Below are 24,521 nucleotides of genomic sequence, written 5' to 3'. Positions count from 1 at the left end.
TTATTTCTCCCCAGACGGGTCCGTGCCACCCACTGTGGAGTGTGACCTGATCCCAGCCCCTGTTCCCAGGGTTTGTCCGCTGCACTCACTTGCTGCCTAGTTTGGACCCATTACTGCAACTGCATAGAAAAGTTTTAGGGAAGTAAGTGCATGGGAGGGACTCCCATAGGATGGTCAAAAGGAGAACAATGCCCTTCTTATTTCTCCTCCCAGTCATTGTGACACTGACTGTACTGCTTCAGAATCCTAGTAGGTCATGCATTGGTCTTGCTGCCCATGTTGTGCCTTGGGCCATTTTGAAACCAAAGCTTCATCAGGGGCTAGGACACCACAGGTCAATGAGCGATAGGCAGCAGTGGTTAATCAATCTTTAGTGAAAAAGCTTTTTAGAAAGGAATAAAGGAGGAAGCTAGAGCTGGTATTTTTGGGTCTGGTAGTCTAAGGTTTGTAAAACTAGTGAAGCAGAATTGCTGGATCTTGTGGTTTCATCATGAATCTCTCAATATATGCTGTTTTCTTAAACTCATAGCTCCTGGAGTCATGCAATTATGTGAAAAATTCTAGTTTCCAGACATAACTGGTCTGTAGAAAAGCTTGAAAACATGAACTTTAAAGACTCAAAAACAGAAGCAAATAAATCTCTTCCATAGTCCCCATCCAAAAGTAATTTTAAAAAATGTGATGATTTGGAAAGGCCTGACTTGTGATTTTTTGATCCCTGGGGGCTAGCAATACAAGTGAAGAAAGTGTACTGGCTGCGGCTGCTTACTGTTGGGAATTATTGTCTTTTTTCATGTTAGTCAAAACTATCTTGGTTGGTACCGGTATCTTCAATAATTGAGGACCCAATCCTACAAACACTCACATGCATAAATGGTTGCGGGACTGAGCCTTAATATTGCAAGTCTCATTGACTCATAGACTTTAAGGTCAGAAGGGACCATCGAGATGGTCTAATGAATACCTCCTGCACAAGTCAAGCCTCTTTTCTCATGTGTTCAAATCTTTCTGGATTATTCTCTCTCAAGGTATTTTTCATGTTTGTTCATTGCACAAAGATATTTTGTTTGTTTTTGGTTTGAAAGCTTGAGCAAAATTCCGTGAACTGTTTTTGGGTTATGGAAAATGAAACTCTCTTTTCTATTAAAGAAAATTGCTAAAACCACTCTTATAAATGCCTGTAGCAAAAATGGCAGAAGTTTGAAACTAGGCATGGATTTTGTACTCAAAGAAGATGTGCTTTTGTCTGTTTTGATTTAACAAAATATGGCTATTTGAAAATTTCATGCTGAGATTATGACATATTTATTTAAAGTCTTTCCTGTGGCACTAATTACTGTAGCATCTGAGTACTTCACAAACTTATTATTATTTTTTCCTTTCTCAAGGGAATATTGCAAAGATGATATCATTATCTATTTTGCAGATGGGGAAACTGAATCATAGAGGACCATAAGGGTATGTGACACTTCAGTTGTGAAAGTGATCTTGAATAAAATGTAGGGGGAATAAAGTGTCTTGAACCTTGTGTAGTTATTTACATCTCTGTAAAGTAGTAGTAAAAAGCTAACAAATCAAAATTATCCACTCCTACTGTCGGAGGTGTTTAATTTAGAAGGGGTGTAAAGGACTAAACAAGGTGAAAGGCCAAGCAGATTGCAAAAAAGATGTATTCACTTCACACAGAGAATATATTGTTATTCCTGATTTAAATATGTATTTGATGTAATTCTCTCCTTCCTACTTCCCATAATTGCAGCTTTCCATTACAGGCAAATGTAGGTCCAAGAAAGTTGTCCACATGGAAAGCCAAGGCAGTGTAATCAAACCATTTCTGAAGCAGGTTCAGGATGACTGCTGCTGGTCACATAAGTGTTGCTAAGGAACACCTCAGCTTCTATATGGTTGGGGCGCTATCTTAGATGGGACATTGTAGTCAAGAGGGCCGCCAGAAGAGGCATGTATAGTTTCATATTAAATTGTTGAGTAAGAAAGGGAGTAAAGTACATTCTAAGGTTATATATAAATAATATGAAGTGGGGAAGAGGCTGTGAGGTTATGTCCAATTAGTTTAATTAATTTATATTGGAAAAACAGAAGAGGATCTGGGTCAGGTAAGGGCATGGGGTAGGACTTCAAATTCCTCTGGCCCTGAAAGACCTTATTCCGGGCCTGGGTGGTGAGAACTTTGGATGGAATACCTCTAAGGGAAAACCCAGGGTGTTGTAGGAAGTGATACTGGTGATTTAGTAGGTGATACTTGAGAGAGAGTTGCCTTTGAACAAAAGGCTTCAGAATGGGTTACTTCAGGGAACGGCAGTCTTTGGCATGTGGCCCGCCAGGGTAAGCCCCCTGGCGGGCTGGGCCGGTTTGTTTACCTGCCGCATCTGCAGATTCGGCCAATCGCGGCTCCCACTGGCCCCAGCGGTTTGCCTCTCCAGGCCGATGGGGGCTGCGGGATGTACTGGCCGCTGCTTCCCACAGCCCCCATTGGCCTGGAGCGGCGAACCATGGCCAGTGGGAGCCGCGATCGGCCGAACTGCGGACGTGGCAGGTAAACGAACCTGGCGGGCCGTGTGCCAAAGGTTGCCGATCCCCGGGTTACTTGGTTGCTAGAGGTGCCATTCTTGGATGTGATATAAAACTGCAGTGTCTCCAGGATGCCAAGCCAGTTTAAATGCATAAATCCAGGTTCCGTGCTGCAGATATAAAGATAGTATGATGTAACTGTTGTACTGATGTAACTGTTGTACTGCATGAGACAGGAGCCTCAGGCAAGGCCAGTTCAAACAAATTTGGGGGCCCCCGCAAAACAAATAAGCACCAAAAAACAAATTCACCACCACACCCTGAGGAACTTTCAAAAAAGTAACTTGATAAAGGCCTTTGTCTGCCAGGCTCGAGATTTGATGAGTGACTTTCTCCCTCCACCTGTCCAGACTCGCGTGCCACACAAATTGCATTGGTTTGAGTCCCAGGAGTTGAAAAAGAAGAGAATACGTACTGTGTTCAGAACTTGCGCATGTGTTTGTGAGAGCTGGGGATATAGCAGATGGAGGTTTCCTGTTAAACAGAAGGTGTGGAAAACACTGCAAGTTTGGTAGAATTATTTGAACCAGCCATCGTCTCTGGTATCCTGCTGTGGACTTTGCAATCTTTTTTTGCTCAGTGTCGCTCTATTTTGTTTATTTCTTCCCTCCTCCTAAGATAAAAAGGGTCACTGTTATGGTTTGATGGCTAGCCTAACATTTGACTTTTGTTGTTGTTGTTGTAGAAGAGTTCACAACATTGTCTTGGCCATACTTGTAAATAATATTTTATTTGTACTAAGAAAATAAGAACAGCCATAGTGGGTCAGACTAAAGATCCATCTAGCCCAGTATCTTACCTTCCAACAGTGGCCAATGCCAGGTACCCCAGAGGGAATGAACAGAACAGGTAATCATTAAGTGATCCATCCTGTCGCCCATTCCCAGCTTCTGGTAAACGGAGGTTAGGGGCTAATAGCCTTTGATGGACCTATCCTCCATGAATTTATCTAGTTCTTTTTTTAATCCTGTTATAGTCTTGGCCTTCACAACATCCTCTGACAAAGAGTTCCACAGGTTGACTGTGCGTTGTGTGGAAAAAATACTTCCTTTTGTTTGTTTTAAACCTGCTGCCTATTAATTTCATTTGGTGACCCCTAGTTCTTATGTTCTGAGGAGTAAATAACACGTCCTTATTTACTTTCTTCACACCAGTCATTATTTTATAGACCTCGTATCCCCCCTTAGTCGTCTCTTTTCCAAGCTGAAAAGTCCCAGTCTTATTCATTTCTCCTCATACGGGAGCCGTTCCATACCCCTAATAATTTTTGTTGCCCTTTTTTGAACCTTTTCCAATTCCAATATATCTTTTTTGAGATGGGGTGACCACATCTCCACGCAGTATTCAAGATGTGGGCATACCATGGATTTATATAGAGGCAACATAATATTTTCTGTCTTATTATCTATCCCTTTCTTAATGATTCCCAACATTCTGTTCCCTTTTTTGACTGCCGCTGCACATTGGGTGGTTGTTTTCAGAGAACTATCCACAATGACTCCAAGATCTCTTTCTTGAGTGGTAGGGAACAGCCAATTTAGACCCCATTGTTTTATATGTATAGTTGGGATTATGTTTTCCATTGTGCATTACTTTGCATTTATCAACATTGAATTTCATCTGCCATTTTGTTGCCCAGTCACCCGGTTTTGAGAGATCCTTTTGTAGCTCTTCGCAGTCTGCCTGGGACTTAACTACCTTGAGCAATTTTGTATCCTCTGCAAATTTTGCCACCTTACTGTTTACCCCTTTTTCCAGATCATTTATGAATATATTGAATAAGACTGGGACCAGTACAGACCTCTGGGGGAACACCATTATTTACTTCTCTCCATTCTGAAAATTGAACATTTATTCCTACCCTTTGTTTCCTATCTTTTAACCAGTTACCAATCCATCAGAGAACCTTCCCTCTTATCCCATGACAGCTTACTTTGCTTAAGAGTCTTTGGTGAGGGACCTTGTCAAAGGCTTTCTGAAAATCTAATTACACTATATTCACTGGATCCCCCTTGTCCACAGGCTTGACCCCCTCAAAGAATTCTAGTAGATTGGTGAGGCATGATTTCCCTTTACAAAAACGGTGTTGACTCTTCCCCAACAAATTATGTTCATCTATGTGTCTGACAATTTTGTTCTTTACTATAGTTTCACCCAGTTTGGCCGATACTGAAGTCAGGCTTACCGGCCTGTAATTGCTGAGATCACCTCTGGAGCCCTTTTAAAAAATTGGTGTCACATTTGCTATCCTCCAGTCATTTGGTACAGAAGCTGGTTTAAATGATAGGTTACAGACTACAGTTAATAGTTCTGCAATTTCACATTTTAGTTCCTTCAGAACTCTTGGGTCAATACCATCTGGTCCTAGTGACTTATTGCTGTTTAATTCATCAATTTGTTCCAAAACCTCCTCTAATGATACCTCAATCTGGGACAGTTCCTCAGATCTGTCACCTAAAAAGAATGGCTCAGGTTTGGGAATCTCCCTCGCATCCTCAGCCGTGAAGACTGATGCAAAGAATTCATTTAGTTTCTCTGCAATGGCCTTATCGTCCTTGAGTGCTCCTTTAGCATCTCGATCGTCCAGTGGCCCCACTGGTTGTTGAGCAGGCTTCCTGCTTCTGATATACTTACAGTTTTTTTTTGCTATTACTTTTTGAGCCTTTGGCTAGCTGTTCTTGAAATTTGTTTTTGGTCTTTCTAAGGAGTTGAGTACTTAATGTTGTTACATTCCTAAATAGCTAAGAGGCATAGTGGAGGCAAAAAATCCAGAAGGGGGAATAGGGGAGACTACATATGCCAAAGCCCTGGAAGTAAATTCTAGTAGTCAGAAAAAGTGAGCTTCTCACTTCCTGCATCACTGCTTATGACATTTCAGCTGGTAAGAGTGAAAGAATGACAGCAGGGGCAAATGTGTGTGACAATTGTCAAGTATGCTTAATGTTAAACAAGACTTAAAGTCAATGGCACTTCTTAAAAAAAAAAAAAACTGCCAAAACTGCACTGAACTTGTTATGCAGCAGTAAAGTTGCGCAGTTAAAGTTACGAAGTTTGGACGTGTAAATCGTAACTGGATAAAATGCTATTAAATTATTTATTTCTTCGGTATTGTTTTTCTCAAAGTGCTGTTTGCTGTGATATTTGGGACAAGCTTTCTCCTTTCTGTTTGGCCTGATTCATTCAGCAATGACAGAGTCCAGTGTGTTTGACATCAGAGGCCATCTCCATGAAATTTTTCACAAACGATAGATTGTGGCATTACTGAATGAACTGTACAGGAAAAGAATGGGAAAGAGAAATCTGAGTGAACAGAAGCTTAACTGGTATTTACCAATGGAAGTATGGGAAACAAAGGAAAAGTTATGTGAGTTAAACAAGATTTCCCATAATAATTGCTAACAGACATGCTGCGACCCATTCCTTCCCCATTTCCAATGAAGGTAAACTCCAAACATCGAATACTGGAATCTCCAAAATTAATATCTAGTCCCGTATCCAACATTCACATTCTGTGACATTTATAAAATTGAGGTTTGCCAAGTTCAACCAGGTGCATGATTGCTAAGATAAGGAAGGAGGGAATAGCTTAGGTGGGGACAGGAGAAAGGCAAAGCATGGGCCACCTGTGTTCTGTTTTATACCCTCAGTCCAATGTTCAGGCATGTCCGGGGTGGGCATTGCTGAGTCCCTAGGCAAGGTTGAGCAATTCCCCTGGTGTGGCCTTATGCAGGTGAGTCATTGAATTGTAGCTCCCTTGCAGGACAATGGCTGTTAATGGTTGTTTGACACCCACCCGTGTGTTGGTTACTTTCCTTGGCATTATCTCTGGAGAGCTCTGGGCACTTCCCAAACCCACAGCATATTTGTGGGCACGTCTACACTGGCAGAAAGAAAAGGAGTACTTGTGGCACCTTAGAGACTAACCAATTTATTTGAGCATGAGCTTTCGTGTAACACTGGCAGAGTTACAGCGCTGGCAGTTACAGCGCCGCTCAGAGAGCGCTGAAGGGGAACCGCTGTTGTGTGTTCACACTGTCAGCTGCCTGTGCAATAGCGTGTTCACACTCGTGGCACTTGCAGCAGTATTCAGAGCGCAGCTATCCCACAGAGCTCCTTTTTCTCTTCTGCCACTAAGACTTGTGGGAAGGCAGAGGGGGTTGCGGGGCATTCTGGGTCCTGTTCCAATGCCCCGTGAAACATTGCTTCGCTTCCCAGCAATCCCTGTGCTTCCATCCGCATTTGGTGCCATCTTTCAACGGTTTGTGTACTGTGCGCCGCGCCTCTCATGGATCCTGAACTGAATGGATCCTGAACTGCTAACCAGTATGCTCCTCGCTCTGACCAACACATCATGAGTGGCAGTGGAGTTATTCCTTAAACTACAAAGTCAAGAAGAGTGCAACATTGATCTCGCCACGCGTAGTAGCTATGACACGAGATTGCTTGTGGCATTCATGGAGGTGCTGACCAGAGTAGAACCCCGCTTTTGGGCTTGGGAAACAAGCACTGAGTGGTGGGATCACATCGTGATGCACGTCTGGGGTAACAAGCAGAGGCTGCAAAACTTTTGGATGAGGAAAGCCACATTCATGGGGCTGTGTGATGAGCTTGCTCCAGCCCTCCAGCGCAAGGACACGAGAATGAGAGCTTCCCTGTCGTTGGAGAAGTGCGTGGCGATTGCACTGTGGAAGCTGGCTACTCAAGACTGCTACCGATCGGTCGCTAACCAGTTCGGAATGGAAAAGTTGACCATTGGGCTTGTGTTGACGGAAGTGTGCAGGGCCATTAATCGCATTCTGCTCCGAAAGACCGTGACTCTGGGCAACGTGTGTGGCACTGTAGATGGCTTTGCACAAATGGGCTTCCCTAACTGCGGAGGGGCGATAGATAGCACGCGTATTCCAATTCTGGCATCAGACCACCTAGCCACCGCGTACATTAATCGCAAGGGGTATTTCTCAATGTTTCTCCAGGCGCTTGTGGATCACCGTGGTCGTTTCACAGACATTAACGTTGGCTGGTTCGAAAAGGTGCATGATGCATTTTTCGGAACACTTGCCTGTTCAGGAAGCTGCAAGCAGGGACTTTCTTCCCGGACCAGAAGATCACCATAGGGAAAGTCTAAATACCCATTGTGATCCTGGGAGACCCCGCCTACCCCTTAATGCTGTGGCTTATGAAGCCATACAAGGAGCAACTTGACAGCAACAAGGAGTGGTTCAACAACAGGCTGAGTAAGTGCAAAATGACTGCTAAGTGTGCTTTTGGCCATTTAAAAGCCCGTTGGTGCTGCCTCTATGGGAAGCTGGACCTGGCTGATGACAATATTCCTATGCTTACAGCTGCGTGATGTACGCTCCGTAATATTTGTGAAGGGAAGGGTGAAAGCTTCACTCAGGGCTGGATCGCAGAGGCTCAGCGCCTGGAGGCTGCATATGAACAGCCTGAGACCAGGGCTATTAGAGGAGCGCAGAGCGGGGCCATAAGGATCAGGGATGCTTTGAGGCAGGAATTTGAAGCTGAAAGCAAGTAATATTTGGGATTGCAGTGCTTGTAATGCTAGGAGGTGATTGGTGCACATGGTGCAATAAATGGTTTAACATAATTTTATGTTGCTTTGCAGTGCTCTTTTTGCTTTCAATTAATAGAATAAAGATTGCTTTCAAACAACCACAATTCTTTTATTAAAAGACAACAACCAGGGTAGAGTCAAACAAAAAAAACCCATCAGCAGTGAGGGGGATGAGGGAAGGGAAGGTCCCAGGCAGCTAAAGGTTTGTATATGTCCAGGGATCATATCCAGCCTTCTCCTTTGGAGTACAATATAGCGGGTGCTGTGCTTCAGCAGGACCAAACTGCAGAGGGACGCGTGTTGAGTGCAGTGGGTACTGCGAGTCCACAGGGCTGGACTGTGATGGGGCAGGAGTGGAATGCAGCGGGTACAGACTGGAGCCAGGAAGTTGATAAGAGTGTGTTGGCAGTGTCTGAGGAGCGCATGGGAAAGAGTTTTGTTACAGTGGCCGCAGGGGAGGGTGGGCGCAGAGCTGCTCGGTTTGAAGAGCTACTTGTGATGTTCCCCTCTGGTGTTGTCTGGACTAGTGATCTGCTAGGCCACTCCAATCCTTGTCTCTTGGAGCCAGCCTTACCCTGCTCTGCTGTGAGAACCCCCACTCCTGGGCTGTTCACGCACAGCCTCTGGTACGTAAGCTGCTCCCAGCTACTTGCAAGTGAATGACACTAGCCAATATCTCCGGTCCCAGAAACAACCCTAGGAACCTCCATCTTACAGTGTCCCATTATGCCCACTGGACGCTGCAAGCTTATATAAGTTCGTCAGTTTAACAAAGAAATTGATATGTACCAGGCTTGTTATCCCAAGGGGAGTCTCTGACACGCTTCAAACCAAACACACTGCTTCAGGTAGAATAAACAAACAGATTTATTAGCTATAAAGATAGATTTTAAGTGATTATAAGTCAAAGCATAACAAGTCAGATTTGATCAAATGAAATAAAAGCAAAACGCATTCTAAGCTGATCTTAACACTTTCAATGTCCTTACAAACAAATGCTTCTCACCACAGGCTGGCTGGTTACTTTTCAGTCAGGCGCTCTCTTTTGATCAGCGCTTCAATCGCTTGGTGGTGTCTGTAGATGTAGGTGGAAGAAGAGCACATGGCAAAATGTCTCTCTCTTTTATCATGTCCTTTATTTCCTCTTGGCTTTTCCCCCCAACCCCCTTCAGAGTCAGGTGAGCATTACCTCATCGCAGTCCCAAACTGCCCAAAGGAAGGGGGTGACTCCCTTGAGGGTCTAACACAGGGGTTTCAAACTGGGGGTTGGGACCCCTCAGGGGGTCGTGAGATTATTACATGGGGAGGGTCATGAGCTGTAAACCTCCACCCCAAACCCTGCTTTACCTCCAGCATTTATAATGGTGTTAAATATATTAAAAATTGTTTTTAATTTATAAGGGGGGGGTCGCACTCAGAGGCTTGTTATGTGAAAAGGGTCACCAGTACAAAAGTTTGAGAGCCACTGGTCTAACAGAAAAGGAGTACTTGTGGCACCTTAGAGACTAACCAATTTATTTGAGCATGAGCTTTCGTGAGCTACAGCTCACTTCATCAGATGAAGTGAGCTGTAGCTCACGAAAGCTCATGCTCAAATAAATTGGTTAGTCTCTAAGGTGCCACAAGTACTCCTTTTCTTTTTGCGAATACAGACTAACACGGCTGTTACTCTGAAAACTGGTCTAACAGATTCATTTGTTGCTGCCTAAGCCAGCGTCCACTGTTCCTGTGAGGCTGGGCTGGATTTGTCCCATCCATGCCTGACGAGGAGTGAACTGCCTCTCTGTTCTTGGAGAGTTTTTGCATGGGCTTTCTTTAAGCCCTGAGGATACATTTTCAGCCTCATAACTATATATGTGAAATTGTAACCTTACTATAACATTAAGAAAAGGAGTACTTGTGGCACCTTAGAGACTAACCAATTTATTTGAGCATAAGCTTTCGTGAGCTGCAGCTCACTTCATCGGATGCATGTAGCTCACGAAAGCTTATGCTCAAATAAATTGGTTAGTCTCTAAGGTGCCACAAGTACTCCTTTTCTTTTTGTGAATACAGACTAACACGGCTGTTACTCTGAAAACTATAACATTACTGTAACAATTATTATAACATCACTATAACAACAATGCTCAGTGTATTATGAGCCTTCCGAAGATACCCAACATGACAAACTTTGCATTGGATACCACACAATCATTTAATAATGATAACATGGGGGTGTAAGGGTTCCCCCGAGGTACAGAACGTCACACTAGTATTGCCTGGAGCATGTCTCCTTGGCGCTCCATAACCTTTAGCTGCTCTGTGGCTTAATTCTGGCGTGCCACTTTCTCCTTTCAGTCCCTCTTCTCGCTGTCCCAACACTCCTTCAGTTCCTGTTTCTTGGTGGCAGAGTGCATCATAACCTCACGCAGAAAATCCTCGTTAGTTCTTCTGGCCGCTTTCTAATTCTGTGCAGCCGTTCAGCTGCCGGTAACAAAGAGGGAGGCTGAGCTCCCAAGGTCATTTTTGTGAAGTTTAAATGCAACATTTTACAGAAGCAGCATTGTTTGCAACATAGACAACACTGATTCAGTGATTTAAAACACAGCCAGTATTCATACACCTGACACTAACTGGCTGACCCCAGGCAAGCACACATGAGCCACAAGACCCCCAAAATGGTGAGTAGCCGCAGGGGCAGGGTAAATCTCTCTTCCCGGATCCTGCTGTACACTGGGCACGTGGCTCTTCGGGAGAACCAGCATGGTAGGGGGGGCCTGATAATCATTCCTGTCCTCACACTTTCCACAGGATGTGATCATTATGGCAGCACTGTGGCGCGGAAAGTTACCATTAATGGGGCAAGAAACAAAGCAGCTGTGATGAAGAATCTGTGGCAGCGGATTGTCCAGTACCTCCACGAGAGTTTCCTTGAGATCTCTGAGGGAGATTCCCTTGAAGTGAGGTAGTCAATCAACAGCCTGTTCCAATGCTCAGACTAGGCATGCAGTGAGAGACAAGCCTGCTTTCTGCAACCCTCCTGCCCCCAACAACTCGCTTCAGCAGTTCGCAAAATCAGATCCACTTACCAGGGGCCTCCTCTCCCGTTTGCGCTTCACCAAACTCCGACAGCTGTGACTGGCTAACCTCTTCTGGCTGCATGCATCTCTGGCCTCCGAGTCATCCTCTGTCTCAGGGTCTCCCTCCCCCTCCTCGTCCAAGATTTCCTCCTCCTGGCTCAGTCCACTCTCAACTGGCATGTAAGCCACCGAACTATCCACAGTGGTCTTTGCAGTGGAGGTGGGGTCGCCGCCGAATATTGCATCCAGCTCTTTGTAGAACTGGCAGTTCGTGGGTGCAGCGCCGGAGCGGCTGTTTGCCTCCTGCACCTTGTGGTAGGCATTCCACAGCTCCTTCACTTTGACCGTGCACTGCAGTGTGTCCTGGTCATGGCCCCTTTCTGTCATGCATCATGAAATCTGTCTGTAGGTATCCTCTCCCCAAATGCTGATGAGGAGCAGCTCGGCATTGCTCCAAGCGGGGGATCACCTGGTTCATGGAGCAGGCATGGCCACCTGGAAAAACGCACTGAGACGACTGCATGCATCACCGAGCAAACAGGAAAGGGGGCCAGGGCTGGGCGTACATGTGAGACTCTGTCCCTCTTACTTGCTATCTTTGTGTACCTGGCGTGGAGGGGCAGAATCCCGGGATGTTTCTGGGGCAGGCCCAGCTGTTGCACTGTGTCAGGGTTGGGTGCAGCCTCACCACTGAGTCCGTGTCTGGGCAGGGGAAAGGGCAGGGAGGGACTACAGGGCAATCTCCCACCTCCGTGCAGCCAGTGGCCTGTGTTCCCTACTGCCATGCTGGAGCCTCCACATTTATTGATTGATTGATTGATTTCTATATTTATTCCCTTCTGTGCCAGGTGTGGACAGGCAGGCTCAGCAAGGCAGGATCCAAGCTTGGGGGGATCCAGGTGTGGGTTGAGAGGATTCTGTGTGGGGCAGTCTGGGGGTGGGCAGCTCAGTGGGGGATCCGGGTGCAGGGGGGATCTGGATGCACAGGGGCTTGCTGAGGGGTTCTGCATGCAACAGTAATGGGACTCTGCAGAGGGGTCCAGGTGAAGGTGGTTGGGGCTCAGCATTGGGGGTATGGGTGTGGGGGATAGAGCTTGGCAGGGGTGTATGGGTGCGAGGGACTCAGTGGGGAGGTCCAGGTGCAGCTGGTTGGAGCTTGGTGGGGTGTAGATCTGGCTGCGGGTAGCTTTTGGGGTGGTGCAGGGGGAGTGGGGCTCATTGGCGGGAGGGGTTATGAGTGCGGGAGGGTGAGGCTTGGTGGGAGGATCTGGGTATAAGGGGGTCTGGATGCAAGGGTTTGGGTGGATGGGGGAGAAGCTCGCTGTACAGGGTCCCTCCCCCTGCAGCTGAGGAGCGATGGGTACAGTAAGTGGGGAGAGAGGGGGAGGACAGAGGGGGAGTTTGCAGAACTTCCTTCAGCCAGGGGAGAAATCTGGGGGTGGGTCTGACCCGGCCCTGGATGCAGTGCAAGGGAAGAGGAAGTCCCATCCTCCCCAGCCCATCTGGGACAAGCAGCTGAGCCCGGTACAGGGTAGGAGCCACCAGCTGGGTCTTCCCCAGTCCCTCCTCCTGGCCCACAGTTTTACCTCTCTGCTGGCTGCCCTGGGCCCCCGAAACATACTGGGGAGGGTTGCATCACCGCTCTTGTGACTTCCTTTTGCTTCTCTGTGAGAGAGTCATTTTTCTGTGGGGAAGCAAAGAAATCTACAGGGAACATAAATTCTATGCATGTGCAGTGGTGCATAATTCCCCCATGTATAATTTATATACCTTCTGTGATTGCAGTGTGGGGGTTTGTCAGGTTTCATTTTTCTGGAGTGGGGTTCAGCTTCCAAAGGTTTGAGAAACGCTGACCTAGTAGTAAGGTCAGAAGACTTTTGTGTTTTGTTCTCAACCCTTCTGTTGTGTGACCTTTGGCAAGTTTCTTATCCATTCTTCACCTCAGTTTCTCCACCTGTAAAAGAGGGTTAGTAATACCCCCTCCCCTTGTAAAGCACTAGGACATTATCAGATGAAAGGAGAAATAGCCATTTAAATTATTATTGTCATTGTTTATGATTAGATATCTTTTAAAATTTTGGAAACAGAATCAATATTGTCACAACTTTAATTACAGCTTGCTATTTTCTTTGAAACAGACTAGATTACTTCTTCTCTAAGAAAAGGTTGTCTCCACTTTGCATATACTACAGGTTATTGTGGTGAAAATACAGCTACAAAACTGAGTGCCACAAATTGAATAGCTAATGAATCAACCATTGAGGCTGTTATGCGCCTTTGAGCTTGAGCCTCTTAATATAATGATAAATGACGCTTCTGAAAAAAGTGTGTGTGGGATCAACATCTGGCATTTAGATTTTAAGTGGCAGGCCAGCCTTATCTATTTTGTCATGAAAGTTTTTCTTGTATTTGGACTGATTTCTTATCGTCGTGCATACGGTGCATGTGAAAATGATTGAATTAGTTGATGAATTAGGGAACTGTGGACTTTTTGTTTTGAAAGATGAACAGTAATAAATGGAATACAAGGTTTTAAAAACAAAGGCTTTAGCAAGGTGTAGAAATAGAGTGGAAGATTTTCAAAAGCATCTTTGGGGTTTAGGAACACATCCCATTGGTTTTAAAGTGGACATATGTTCCTAAATCCCTTGAGCGCTTTTGAAAACCTCCCTCAGAACACAGAAATCTTAATGACATTGCTTCATCCAAGATGACGTAATTTCATCCCTTTTTCTAGACAGTGATATTGGTAACCTGTACACAACTAAAGATTGGTGTTTTCTTTAACTTGTTAAGGGTGAAGTTCTGTGTTCCAGTTGCTGAGCAGTTTTACTGAAAAATGCAAAGTGACATTTTTCCCTTTCACAATTAAAAATGTCAACTTTGATCCAAAATTACCTATTAACAGTAGGTAAGAGACATAGTCACACATACATCTGACCTTCAGGATCATATGTGACATACACTTCGACATGTTATTACTGATTGTGCTGGTCCATTAGAGCAGTGGTTCTCAACGAGGGGTACACACAGTGGTGAGCTGGAGCCGGTTCGCATCAGTTCGCGCGAACCGGTGGTTAAATTTAGAAGCCGGTTTAGAACCGGTTGTTAAAGGGGTGGGCAAACTCCCATCCGTGCCGTCTGAGTTCTCAGCTGGGGAGGCTCCCCTGTGAATTTTTACTTGCTCGGTGGCACTCCAAGCCTTCAGCAGCGGGTCCTTCAGTGCCGCCGAAGACCCGGAGCTGCTGAAGGAACCGGTTCTTCAGCTTCTGGCAGCTCATCACTGGGTCCACGTAACCCTGATGATACACAGAGGTCTTCCAGAGAGTACATCAACTCATCTAGATACAGTATTTGTCTAGTTTTATAGTAGTTTACAGGAATAGACTCAATATGGAGAAAAACTTAATTGTTGCTGTTGCTTCACTGCCTCCCAGAATGACAAGGCTCACTAGTGAAAAGCAGGCTCAAGGATCACACAGAAATGCAAGTACAATATTTATATTCCAATCAATTTATTTTATAATTATATGGTAAAAAGGAGAAAGTAAGCAATATTTCAGTAACAGTGTGCTGTGACATGTTTGTATTTTTATGTCTGATTTTGTAAGCAAGTAGTTTTGAAGTGAGGTGAGGCTTAGGGTACGCAAGACAAATCAGACCCTTGAAATGTGTACAGTAGTCTGGAAAGGTTGAGAATCGCTGCGTTAGGGGATTGGCTTTTGAAGTGTGCAGTTTATTACTTTTAGATCAGAAGGAAATATGCCCAATGGGATCTTAGGGATTTCTACTATGAAGGGATAGTAATTTGTGAAGGTAGCATAGTACGTAATGAGGTCAAAGTTAATTTTGTTCCTTATCTAAGTTTTATTTCTGCTCCATGACCATAAAATGTTCTTTATTTATTACCTATGTGTATTAAATGTTGTGCTGATCCATGTCCATCCAAATTAGATTTCTTTTTAAGCATCCCCAGCATCAGTTGGTTGCCTAGGTATAGAGAGTTGGATTGACGAGATATTTGAATGCCAGCTGGCAATCCAAACTCTGGAGGATTAACAAAGAGAGAATATACGAAGCTCTACTCAATGGCATTACAGAAACAGTGGGTGCTTGGTTGTCAGAGTCTGTTTAGGTTTCTGAGGCTCCATCTACATATTCTATTATTTCTTCCAGAGTTTTTGTGGGGTTTGATGATAATTAAGAATATTATGAATATATAGATACTGTTTTGGAAACTTAGGTATAAAATGTGTGGCAGGTTAAGGTATGTGGCTTTTTTTGCCCTTGGCACAAGCATGTTATTTTTTTGTTTTGTGGGAAGAAATGGCAATTTGTCTCACATTTCCAGCACATGTTAAAAACTAAATGCATAAAAACAGCAGCAAAACCCACCTGTCTAGTGATTTAGTACTCCTATTACTGCAAAATATATACTGTTACACAAAAGCAGATCTGAGGTGGTAATATACTTGCACATTTTAGATATGATCCAGATTTATAGCTTTGTGAAATTTTTCTTGGGCTCTGACAAATTCAAAGCCTAAGTTACACTGATTGTTATTTTTATTAACATACCAGAGTTAGGTGGGTCAATAAAAATGTCCTATGCCTTGGTGTTAAACCTCTGTTTACAGTCTGAGCAGCTTGAGTCCTTAGCAGAGTCTCTTCTGTAGCATGATTATATTGGCCATGATGCTCTTTGTAACAAGGTGACTGGATTGCCTTCATTGGTAAAACTGGCTATTGTCATGGTACCATTCATCTGAGTGGTCATAGCAGAGCCCTATGTTTCAGCCCCATTTCCTCCCATCAGCTCAATAATTTCACATTACTGAAGTGCTGATTATGAAGTGAAACATTGGCCATATAACATGTCCATGCACTTAGGACGGAAGAACCCAATGCACAGCTACAGACTAGGGACCGAATGGCTAGGCAGCAGTTCTGCGGAAAAGGACCTAGGGGTGACAGTGGACGAGAAGCTGGATATGAGTCAGCAGTGTGCCCTTGTTGCCAAGAAGGCCAATGGCATTTTGGGATGTATAAGTAGGGGCATAGCGAGCAGATCGAGGGACGTGATCGTTCCCCTCTATTCGACATTGGTGAGGCCTCATCTGGAGTACTGTGTCCAGTTTTGGGCCCCACACTACAAGAAGGATGTGGATAAATTGGAGAGAGTCCGGCGAAGGGCAACAAAAATGATTAGGGGTCTGGAACACATGACTTATGAGGAGAGGCTGAGGGAGCTGGGATTGTTTAGCCTGCAGCAGAGAAGAATGAGGGGGGATTTGATAGCTGCTTTCAACTACCTGAAAGGGGGTTCCAAAGAGGATGGCTCTAGACTGTTCTCAATGGTAGCAGATGACAGAACGAGGAGTAATGGTCTCAAGTTGCAGTGGGGGAGGTTTAGATTGGATATTAGGAAAAACTTTTTCACTAAGAGGGTGGTGAAACACTGGAATGCGTTACCTAGGGAGGTGGTAGAATCTCCTTCCTTAGAGGTTTTTAAGGTCAGGCTTGACAAAGCCCTGGCTGGGATGATTTAACTGGGAATTGGTCCTGCTTCGAGCAGGGGGTTGGACTAGATGACCTTCTGGGGTCCCTTCCAACCCTGATATTCTATGATTCTATGATTCTGAATTTTGTTTTTGTTGTGAGGCATAGTGCATATTGCTACATATTTTTTTTCCCCAGGTAATGATCATGTGACTATTAACAGCCTTATCTTTGTCTGTAGTAAGAGGTCAGGAATCTTCACTGCCATGTCTGCGAAACTATCTGAAACCCAAAATATTTGCATTCAAAGGCATTATCAGACGACTTTTGTGAAATCAAAATCTTGCCCATGCATTGAGAGGTGAGTATGTCTGTGGCTTCAATGTGATAATCAAATTTTAAAGAGGCTGTTCTACTCTGAAATATAATCATGTTTAAAAATAGCCTAGTGGAGTTCCATGTTTGTATCTCAGTGACTTCCATATAAAATATTCTTAGTATAAAAGTGGATCGAGTGGTTTATACCAGCCTACCTTGAAGCTTCAAATTGGGCCCTGAGTAATAAACTGGGTCTTTTCTTGTGCATTTTCACCCTTTAATGAAGGTTCTGCAGGCCATGTTAGTCCCTCAGTTACCTGTGTGCAACCCTATGGTCTTGATGAATGAACGACAGGTATATCACTTCTTAAAATCAAAGTTGTTACAGTGTTAGTTTAATAAATGGCAGTTTGTAATTAAACTTTTAAATACTTTTCATGGTGAGAAGTATATTTAGCACAGGGAATTTTAGAGTGATGGGGTATGTAAAATGGGTGGCCTCTTCCTTCAGAACAGGTCTTGAAGATGGAACTGTACTGCTGTGCCTGGTAATGTTACAGGGACACCGTCGACAGAAAAATCACATTTCTCTCTGAAAAATCTTGTACCTACTGTCGTACAAGTAACGTCTGAGATTATTATAACTGGAAGATTAGAGAAACTTCTTTGAGTTTGCTTACTTTGTGCATTTGATAGCACGTTGTGTGCAGCCATTTTCCGCATTTCCCTATGTAGCTAATTATTTAATCACTTTTCCCTGTTGTCTTTCACACAGCAACAGGGAAAAGCATTTTCTTAAAAAAAAAAAAGGATAATGTTGTTATAAAATCCAAAACTGGTGGATGGGACTCTAGAGCAAGGGAACTACTTGATACTATTTTTAACTCTTTTTGCATCTTACTAGGTATGAAGCTGTATTGGGACCCCAGGTAATTAGTGGGGTGGCTAGCCCACATTGAAGCCCATGCTGCCACGGCTTCACTGCTTCGGTATCTGAGCTAGCAGGATTAAAGTTTCAATCAGATTCCGTGGTTGCAAGTGACCACAGCCTTAGATGTTGAAATTTTAACATATTTCCCGTAGTATTTAGTGGTATTGATCAACCTGTGTTTGGAAGATCACAAACTGCTGGAGTAAACAGTAGTCTTAAACATGCAGCTTCTTCACAAGAACCACAGCTGACCTGCTCTGACCCATAATTGATTTGCTTGGTCACTTGCAAATGGACATAGACATCAGGAAAGACCTTAAGGTTGCTGATTCCCACAGTAGCTCCTTTGTTCAGTGGTAACTCTGACACCAGGGTACTGCAATGCTCAGAAAAATGAGGACAATAGAAAAAGTTTATTTCAGACTTTTGTACCATACGCACATGTTAATCTAGTGGCCTGTGGCTTCCAACCCCTAGAGTCTAGACAAAGGATTCATGCCCCAGGCTGTGGTTTGCACATTCCAGCAGGTGATTGCAAAGCAACAGCAGCAATGGGATTTCAGGGAAGGCACCTGCACTTCATTGAACAGCCTGAAGCCTTCATTGAACAGTGGAAGACAAATTTTGCATTTGGAAGTGCTCTGAGGATGCCTGCAAGTCCTATTGAAGTTAGCGGTAGTCTTTCCATTGACTTTAATGGCAGTTAGATTAGACCTTTTATGAGTACACATGGAGCTGAGGAGAGGTATAGCATCCCACCAAAGTTTGGTTTGGAGTCGGCACTGTTGATAAAGTATCTTGGGACTTGACACCACATTTGAAAAGTGATAGTGAACACACAAGATTCTGGGATACATTTGAGAGGTATTAGTGATGAGTGACTGAACGTGGAGCCATGATATGAAAAAAGACTGTGAACCTCAGGGGAGGGGTGAACAGAATAATTTCACATAATTTGAATGAATTCTGTTACTTTTCAAAACTAAATTGGCTTAAAGCTCAAAAAAAAGTAACATGAATGCATGAGGAACTAAGCGTGCAGTTAACATCTTGTGCCACTTCAATAGGCTGTTGTGAAGTGCAGTAAGCAAAGGCTTTAGATCAAAGCAAGAAATCAAAACTGATAGGGCTGCAGGTTAACACTCTATGTGAGAACACAACATTTTACAAAGACAGGTTTGACATGTGGATTTATGAAGTGGTGGCTTCTCTCTTTCCTGATCACTTTCTTGTGCTGAGGGGTTAAAGGTTTTAGCCACCTGTCAGCTCTGTTTTGCACATAAGTCCAGTAATATTTTCCCTTTTTATTTGTTTTTAGTATGCCATCAGAGATACTCCTGAAGATATTTTCTTATTTGGATGCTGTATCCCTGTTGTGTATCGGTTGTGTGAATAAACGCTTCTATCATCTGGCCAGTGACAAGTAAGAAGGGGGGAAACATAGTAATCTCAATCTCACAGCAGTCAAGTTAACCTGGGTTATATAAGACTTTTTAATTTAGTTTCATTGATGCCAGGGAATTGATGTAAGTACCCAGCAGCTATTTTTCTGTTGTATTGCAATCTGTATGGTAAATTTTCAATATATTGCATGCAGTTTTAGCTGTGTGAGTTCCATTAAAGTTAATGGGACTTACGTGGCTAAAACCAAGCACGCTGCTTTGAAAACTTACCCATTTGCATTTATTGCTTCATAAGATCCATTTATACTTTTTTTTTCTGATTTAGATAAACCAGCACAGGATGCCGGGCTCCCTCCTCACAGGCAGGGATTTTCACACCTTCCTTTCAGGTTCCTTCTTTTTCATTCCAGTTTTTTCCTGCTTTGTTGCAGGGGGTTTAAGTAGCCAGGCAGTTCTGGTGGTGGTTTCAGCTGCTTCCATTTGTCACAGTGCAATGAATTTATTTTTGATCAAAACAGGAGGAAAAAGCAAATAGAAGAAGGTTTATCGCAGGGGTATCAGTTGAAAGGGCTAAATTCCATGTTTAATTATGGTCCATGGGTCAGAGTATAAATTTAAGACTCAATCCATAGTGATCTCCCACTGATGTCACTGGGAGCTTTGAAGATGGATCAAATGGAGAAGCCAACCTGTATGTAGTAATTAAAATGTTTAGGTATCATTTTTTCAGTACCTTGTTGTTGTATTTAGTGTCACTTAGGGAGAAAATATGCTTCCCTGTAGACCCACCCCTATTTCTCCAATTTCTCCCACTCCATTTCCTACCCCATCTGCTAAAATGATATGCACTGAAATTGTTACTGTTGTCACTGAAGTGTCATCGCTGGGCTTTGGAGCAGATACTCCAGTAAGATTAAGGAGTCAGGGAACTCCGCACCTCTGAGTTACGGTCCAAAATGACTGCTTTCATCTGCTGACATTCACTGCATTGATTGCATTTGGTTCACATATGGTAGATTTACTTTGCAACCATGAGGGCTAGAAATAAATAACCTCGGATTTCATTTCATTTTAAAATGTGATTATATCACACAGGCCACATAAATGCAAGGGGGCACCCCTGGTTTAGGGAGCTTGTGGCTTGTAATAATTCCTTTGCCTTTTCCCAGCTACTTTCTTCTGCTCACACCATGAATGACTGCAACTACTGTCAGTGGGAGAGATTGCAATAGCTTAGTTTGGGGCATGCCTTCCTCCTAGTTGGTAAATGCTGTACTAGACACCTCAGGGATGTTTTGGACCTTTCTGAGAACAAGGTCTCCTTTCCTATCTCAGCCTCCAGTGCTAAACATTTTCAGCTCTCTGTCCTGCTTCTGGGATTTTTTCTGAAATCTAACTTCTCCATCCTGAATTCCTTTTTCAAATCAGAATCTAGGAGTGGGAGGAAAGAGGAGGAGATCTTGAAAGCTTGGGCTGTTGGTGGTATGATCTTTGCAACCTCTTACAGGGGGCCTCTCTGCAGCTCCCCAGTTGTGCCTCCCAGGCTGTATGCTTTACACAGCCTCAGCTCAAAGAGTTAAAGAGAGGAAGCTTCACATAAATCTTACATGAATTAGACTATCAGACTAATGTTGATTTCCCAGAGAATCCCGTACAAAAGGAATGATGTACTCATAAGACGAGAGAGCTTGGTGGTAGTGATGTGTAGTGACTTACATTAACCACTGAGGGCACGGGAAACAGGCTGATATGAGAGAGACTGACTGTTCTCTTGGACAGAGGTCAGCCTGGGAGCCATCTAAGCCCTGAATATTTTATGGCAAAAGACCCAGAGAAACATACTAGAGCAGGTTAACATAGTTTTCATCTGGGAAAAAGCAGGGACTGGTAAGGAAGACTTGGCTGGCCAGTGGATGTGAAAATCCTGTGGTGAGGCTAATTTCTAAGTGTGAAATAAAACACCATAATGTGTCTCTGGTATAATTACTGTAACCCTTCTGCCCGTCAGAGTTGGCAGCAACAAGGGCCGGGTTCAATATCTAGGGGTTCCATTCCAATAACACAATGCAAACCGGCTCGAGCCCCCACCCAGTGACCTGGGACAAATATATACCACCCCCGCTGGGCACCTCCAAGAGGCAATACTTCCCCTCTCGCAAGCACATAGTCTGAGTGTAGCAAAAGTCTTTTAATAACAGAGAGAAACAATGTGGCATTATGTTGAGGAAACACCACCAACCGGATTCATAACACAACCCATGAGCAAAAACAACCCCACCCCAGGCAAATTGGGGCATGCCCTTTTCCCTTTGGTTCTTGAGTCCAGCAACCCCAAAAGTCCAATGCCCCAAAAGTCTCTGTCCCTGGTCAGGGCAGCCCCAGAGTTCGAAAGTTTATCGGCGGAGCTTTACCTCCCAACCTGGGTGGAAATGGGACGGGGGTAAGAGGCACCTTATGTGATCTGAAGCTGACCTCCCCATAGCTCCATAGCGGCGCTCCGCTCCGCTCCGCCAGCCGCCCCACAAAACTCCTTCGCGCAGCTGCACTCTGCTCCACCAGCCGCCCCACGAACTCCTTCGCTCAGCTGCGCTCCGCTCCGCCAGCCGCCCCACGAACTCCTTCGCTCAGCTACGCTCCGCCCCGCCAGCCGCCCCACGAACTCCTTCACTCAGCTCCACGGCCCACAAGCAGCTCCTGCCATCCACACACTGCTCCGTGTTGAACTGCTTCACCAGCCGTCCCGCAAACTGCTCCACAATATATCTTCAGGCTCCCCCACTACTTAACACAACACTCAGTGATTTCAGCTCTTAGGTGAATTCAGCTTATAGTAGGGGAGCCCCAGTGCTGGTGCACTGTCAGCCCAAAGTGAGCTCAGCAGCCTATAACTAGACTTCTAATGAAATCAAAATTAGCTCTGATATTCCACAGTGGAGAGAGAAGGAAGTGCAATCAGCATGTAAGGCCCTCACCAAGGGGCCCATGCCACCAAGTATTAATACTTGTCCCCAGCCTCTCTCCATTCACACAGTTTTGGAACCCATGACCCTTGCCTAGCGAGTGCTACTTAGATGATGGTGAATCCCTCCATCGTAACAAAAGGCCACGTACAGTTCCAAGCACAGTTCCCATAATCAGGGTAATAACAATTTATTCTTCCTGCCCCAATAACAGAGACACTGGGGATCCCACAGCAGCCAAAGTGACCATTTGGGCAGCTATGGTCTCATTCTAGGCGTGGTGGGTGTGCCTATGCAAATGAGATCTGCCCCTGAAGTTCTTTTCCACAACTTGCCACACCTCACCACCAGATGTCAGGGTGGAGCTCATCCTGACACTGCTTACATTACTATGGACTGTGTGGTTGATATTTTGGTAGCACATCCTGTTCATCATTTGTAAAATTGTATTCAGAGGATAAATGGTAACATATTTATTGCATACAGTCCCCCTTTCCCTTTCCCTCCCCGCATCTCTAATTTGTATGATTTTAACATATTTTAATGAGGAAAGGACAGCCCCAGAGGGAAAGAATTAGAACATGAGGAAAGAAGGATGCTTTTTAAATGCATACAAAAATGCATGAGAAAGAGAGAGAGATGTTGTCTAGTGCTGCATCACAAGACTAGGGATTGGGAAGTCCTGAGTTCTTATTCTGGCCCTGAAACAGACTCTTTTAGGCATTGGGCAATCCTTTAACCTTGCTGTCTCATTTTTCCCATACATAAGTGATACTTATCTACCTTCCTGGGGTATAGTGGGGATTAACTAGATAACATTTATAAAACACTCTAGATGTGGAAAAGTGGCAACTCTTGGGTGGCTTGGAGCCACTGTAGCAGCTTTGCTGGTACCCTCTTCTGGCCATGGTGCAAGGGATGTGCTTGGGACAAAAAGGGATGTTCAGTACATCCCTGGTATGACCTAGCTGCTGAATTAGGCCTTGGGGACATTAACAGCCAGCACAATTTAAAGCAGCCTTCTAATTTGTACCAGGTGGCTGCCCTGACATTGAGTTGGCTGAGGACAGGTGGGGGAATGCAGCACAAATGGCACTTTTGCATCTTCCTGTTGGTTATTATTATGATGTCCTTCCTCAGTTTTTGTTCAGACAGTCCCACAGATCTTAGTGATAATTGATTGAGAAGGTAATGAGTAATAAGTAGGATGTATCTGATGTAGTATGATGTCAGGTAAAACCTTTTATATCCAACAAAAATATCAAGATGTGTATAAATGCCCTTTGGTTCTCATTTTGTGACTTGTCGTTCCCCCAGCAATCTAAATTTTAGCATATCTGCACTAATACAGAATATGGGGTTTAACAACAAACTAAAAGAAGGGGAAATTATGAAGGACAACAGCCATTGAGGCAAAACCTAGATGTTGGGACTTTCTAGAAATGATTTGTATTCCCTTTATCCACCTAAATCAAACAAACCCAACTTGTTCTTAAAGTTGGTTAATATATTTTTTTTCTTAATAAGATTCTCAATAATGCCTGAGATGCACATGCAACTGTATATTTTAATTCTGATGCTTGTGGGTCTGTTCTTTACTGGTCTGTGCCCTCACTGGTAATAACTCTTTATGGGATTCACTTTGTCTCTTGAATGTTTTTTCCAGTGTGATCTGGTTCAAAATTTACTCCAGTTTATTTCCACCTAAAAGAACAAATTGGAAAACTAACTCTGTTGAAAAAACAGCTGTCTTACTAAGCCATGCTATGATTCAGGACAGAGAATTGGGATATTGGAAGAACGAATATATCATGAAACAAATAGCAGCTGGCAAAACTAGAATAATTCAGCTTCTGAAACCTATAAACCCTTACACTGGCCTTCCACTTAAAACCAAAGAGGCTATCAAGTAAGTAATGTCTTGTCATAAAGTGTGTTTACTCCCAGGCTACATTCAGAATGTTGGCATAGTGGTTTTATATGGTATCTGTATATGGGGAAATAGAGATGCTAATTGAGATCATGATGGGGAGATGCTATCACTATCTGATTAATGTGGTTTAGTCACAAGATAAAACTTAATGAAAATAGAAGTGAAATAAGACATTTATTTAAGTTTTGCTTGCAGGGAAAAAGACACTTCAAGAGAAATCACCTTGGTTATTTCCATTGAAAGTAATAGGAAGG

The 24,521-nt window shown here is 44.0% G+C and overlaps 1 protein-coding gene across 2 annotated transcripts in view; it reads left to right on the top strand.

Annotated features, from left to right (window-relative positions):
* Positions 1 to 24,521, top strand: part of FBXO15 (F-box protein 15) — a 53,200-nt gene that overhangs the window by 685 nt on the left and 27,994 nt on the right. The window contains exons 1-4 of one of the 2 annotated variants that reach the window (XM_078851587.1): positions 1,407 to 1,458; positions 16,964 to 17,083; positions 19,290 to 19,394; positions 24,001 to 24,243. In XM_078851587.1, the coding sequence (XP_078707713.1) occupies positions 16,989 to 17,083; positions 19,290 to 19,394; positions 24,001 to 24,243 (443 nt within the window). In that variant the 5' untranslated portion in view covers positions 1,407 to 1,458; positions 16,964 to 16,988. Of the gene's footprint in view, positions 1 to 1,406; positions 1,459 to 16,963; positions 17,084 to 19,289; positions 19,395 to 24,000; positions 24,244 to 24,521 lie in introns of those variants that run through there. The other variant, XM_073331757.2, reaches the window with a different exon arrangement.

The sequence above is a fragment of the Lepidochelys kempii genome, chromosome 2 (genome assembly GCF_965140285.1).
Source record: "Lepidochelys kempii isolate rLepKem1 chromosome 2, rLepKem1.hap1, whole genome shotgun sequence".
Lineage (NCBI taxonomy): Eukaryota > Metazoa > Chordata > Testudines > Cheloniidae > Lepidochelys > Lepidochelys kempii.
This window is presented reverse-complemented; position numbering and strand designations above follow the sequence as displayed.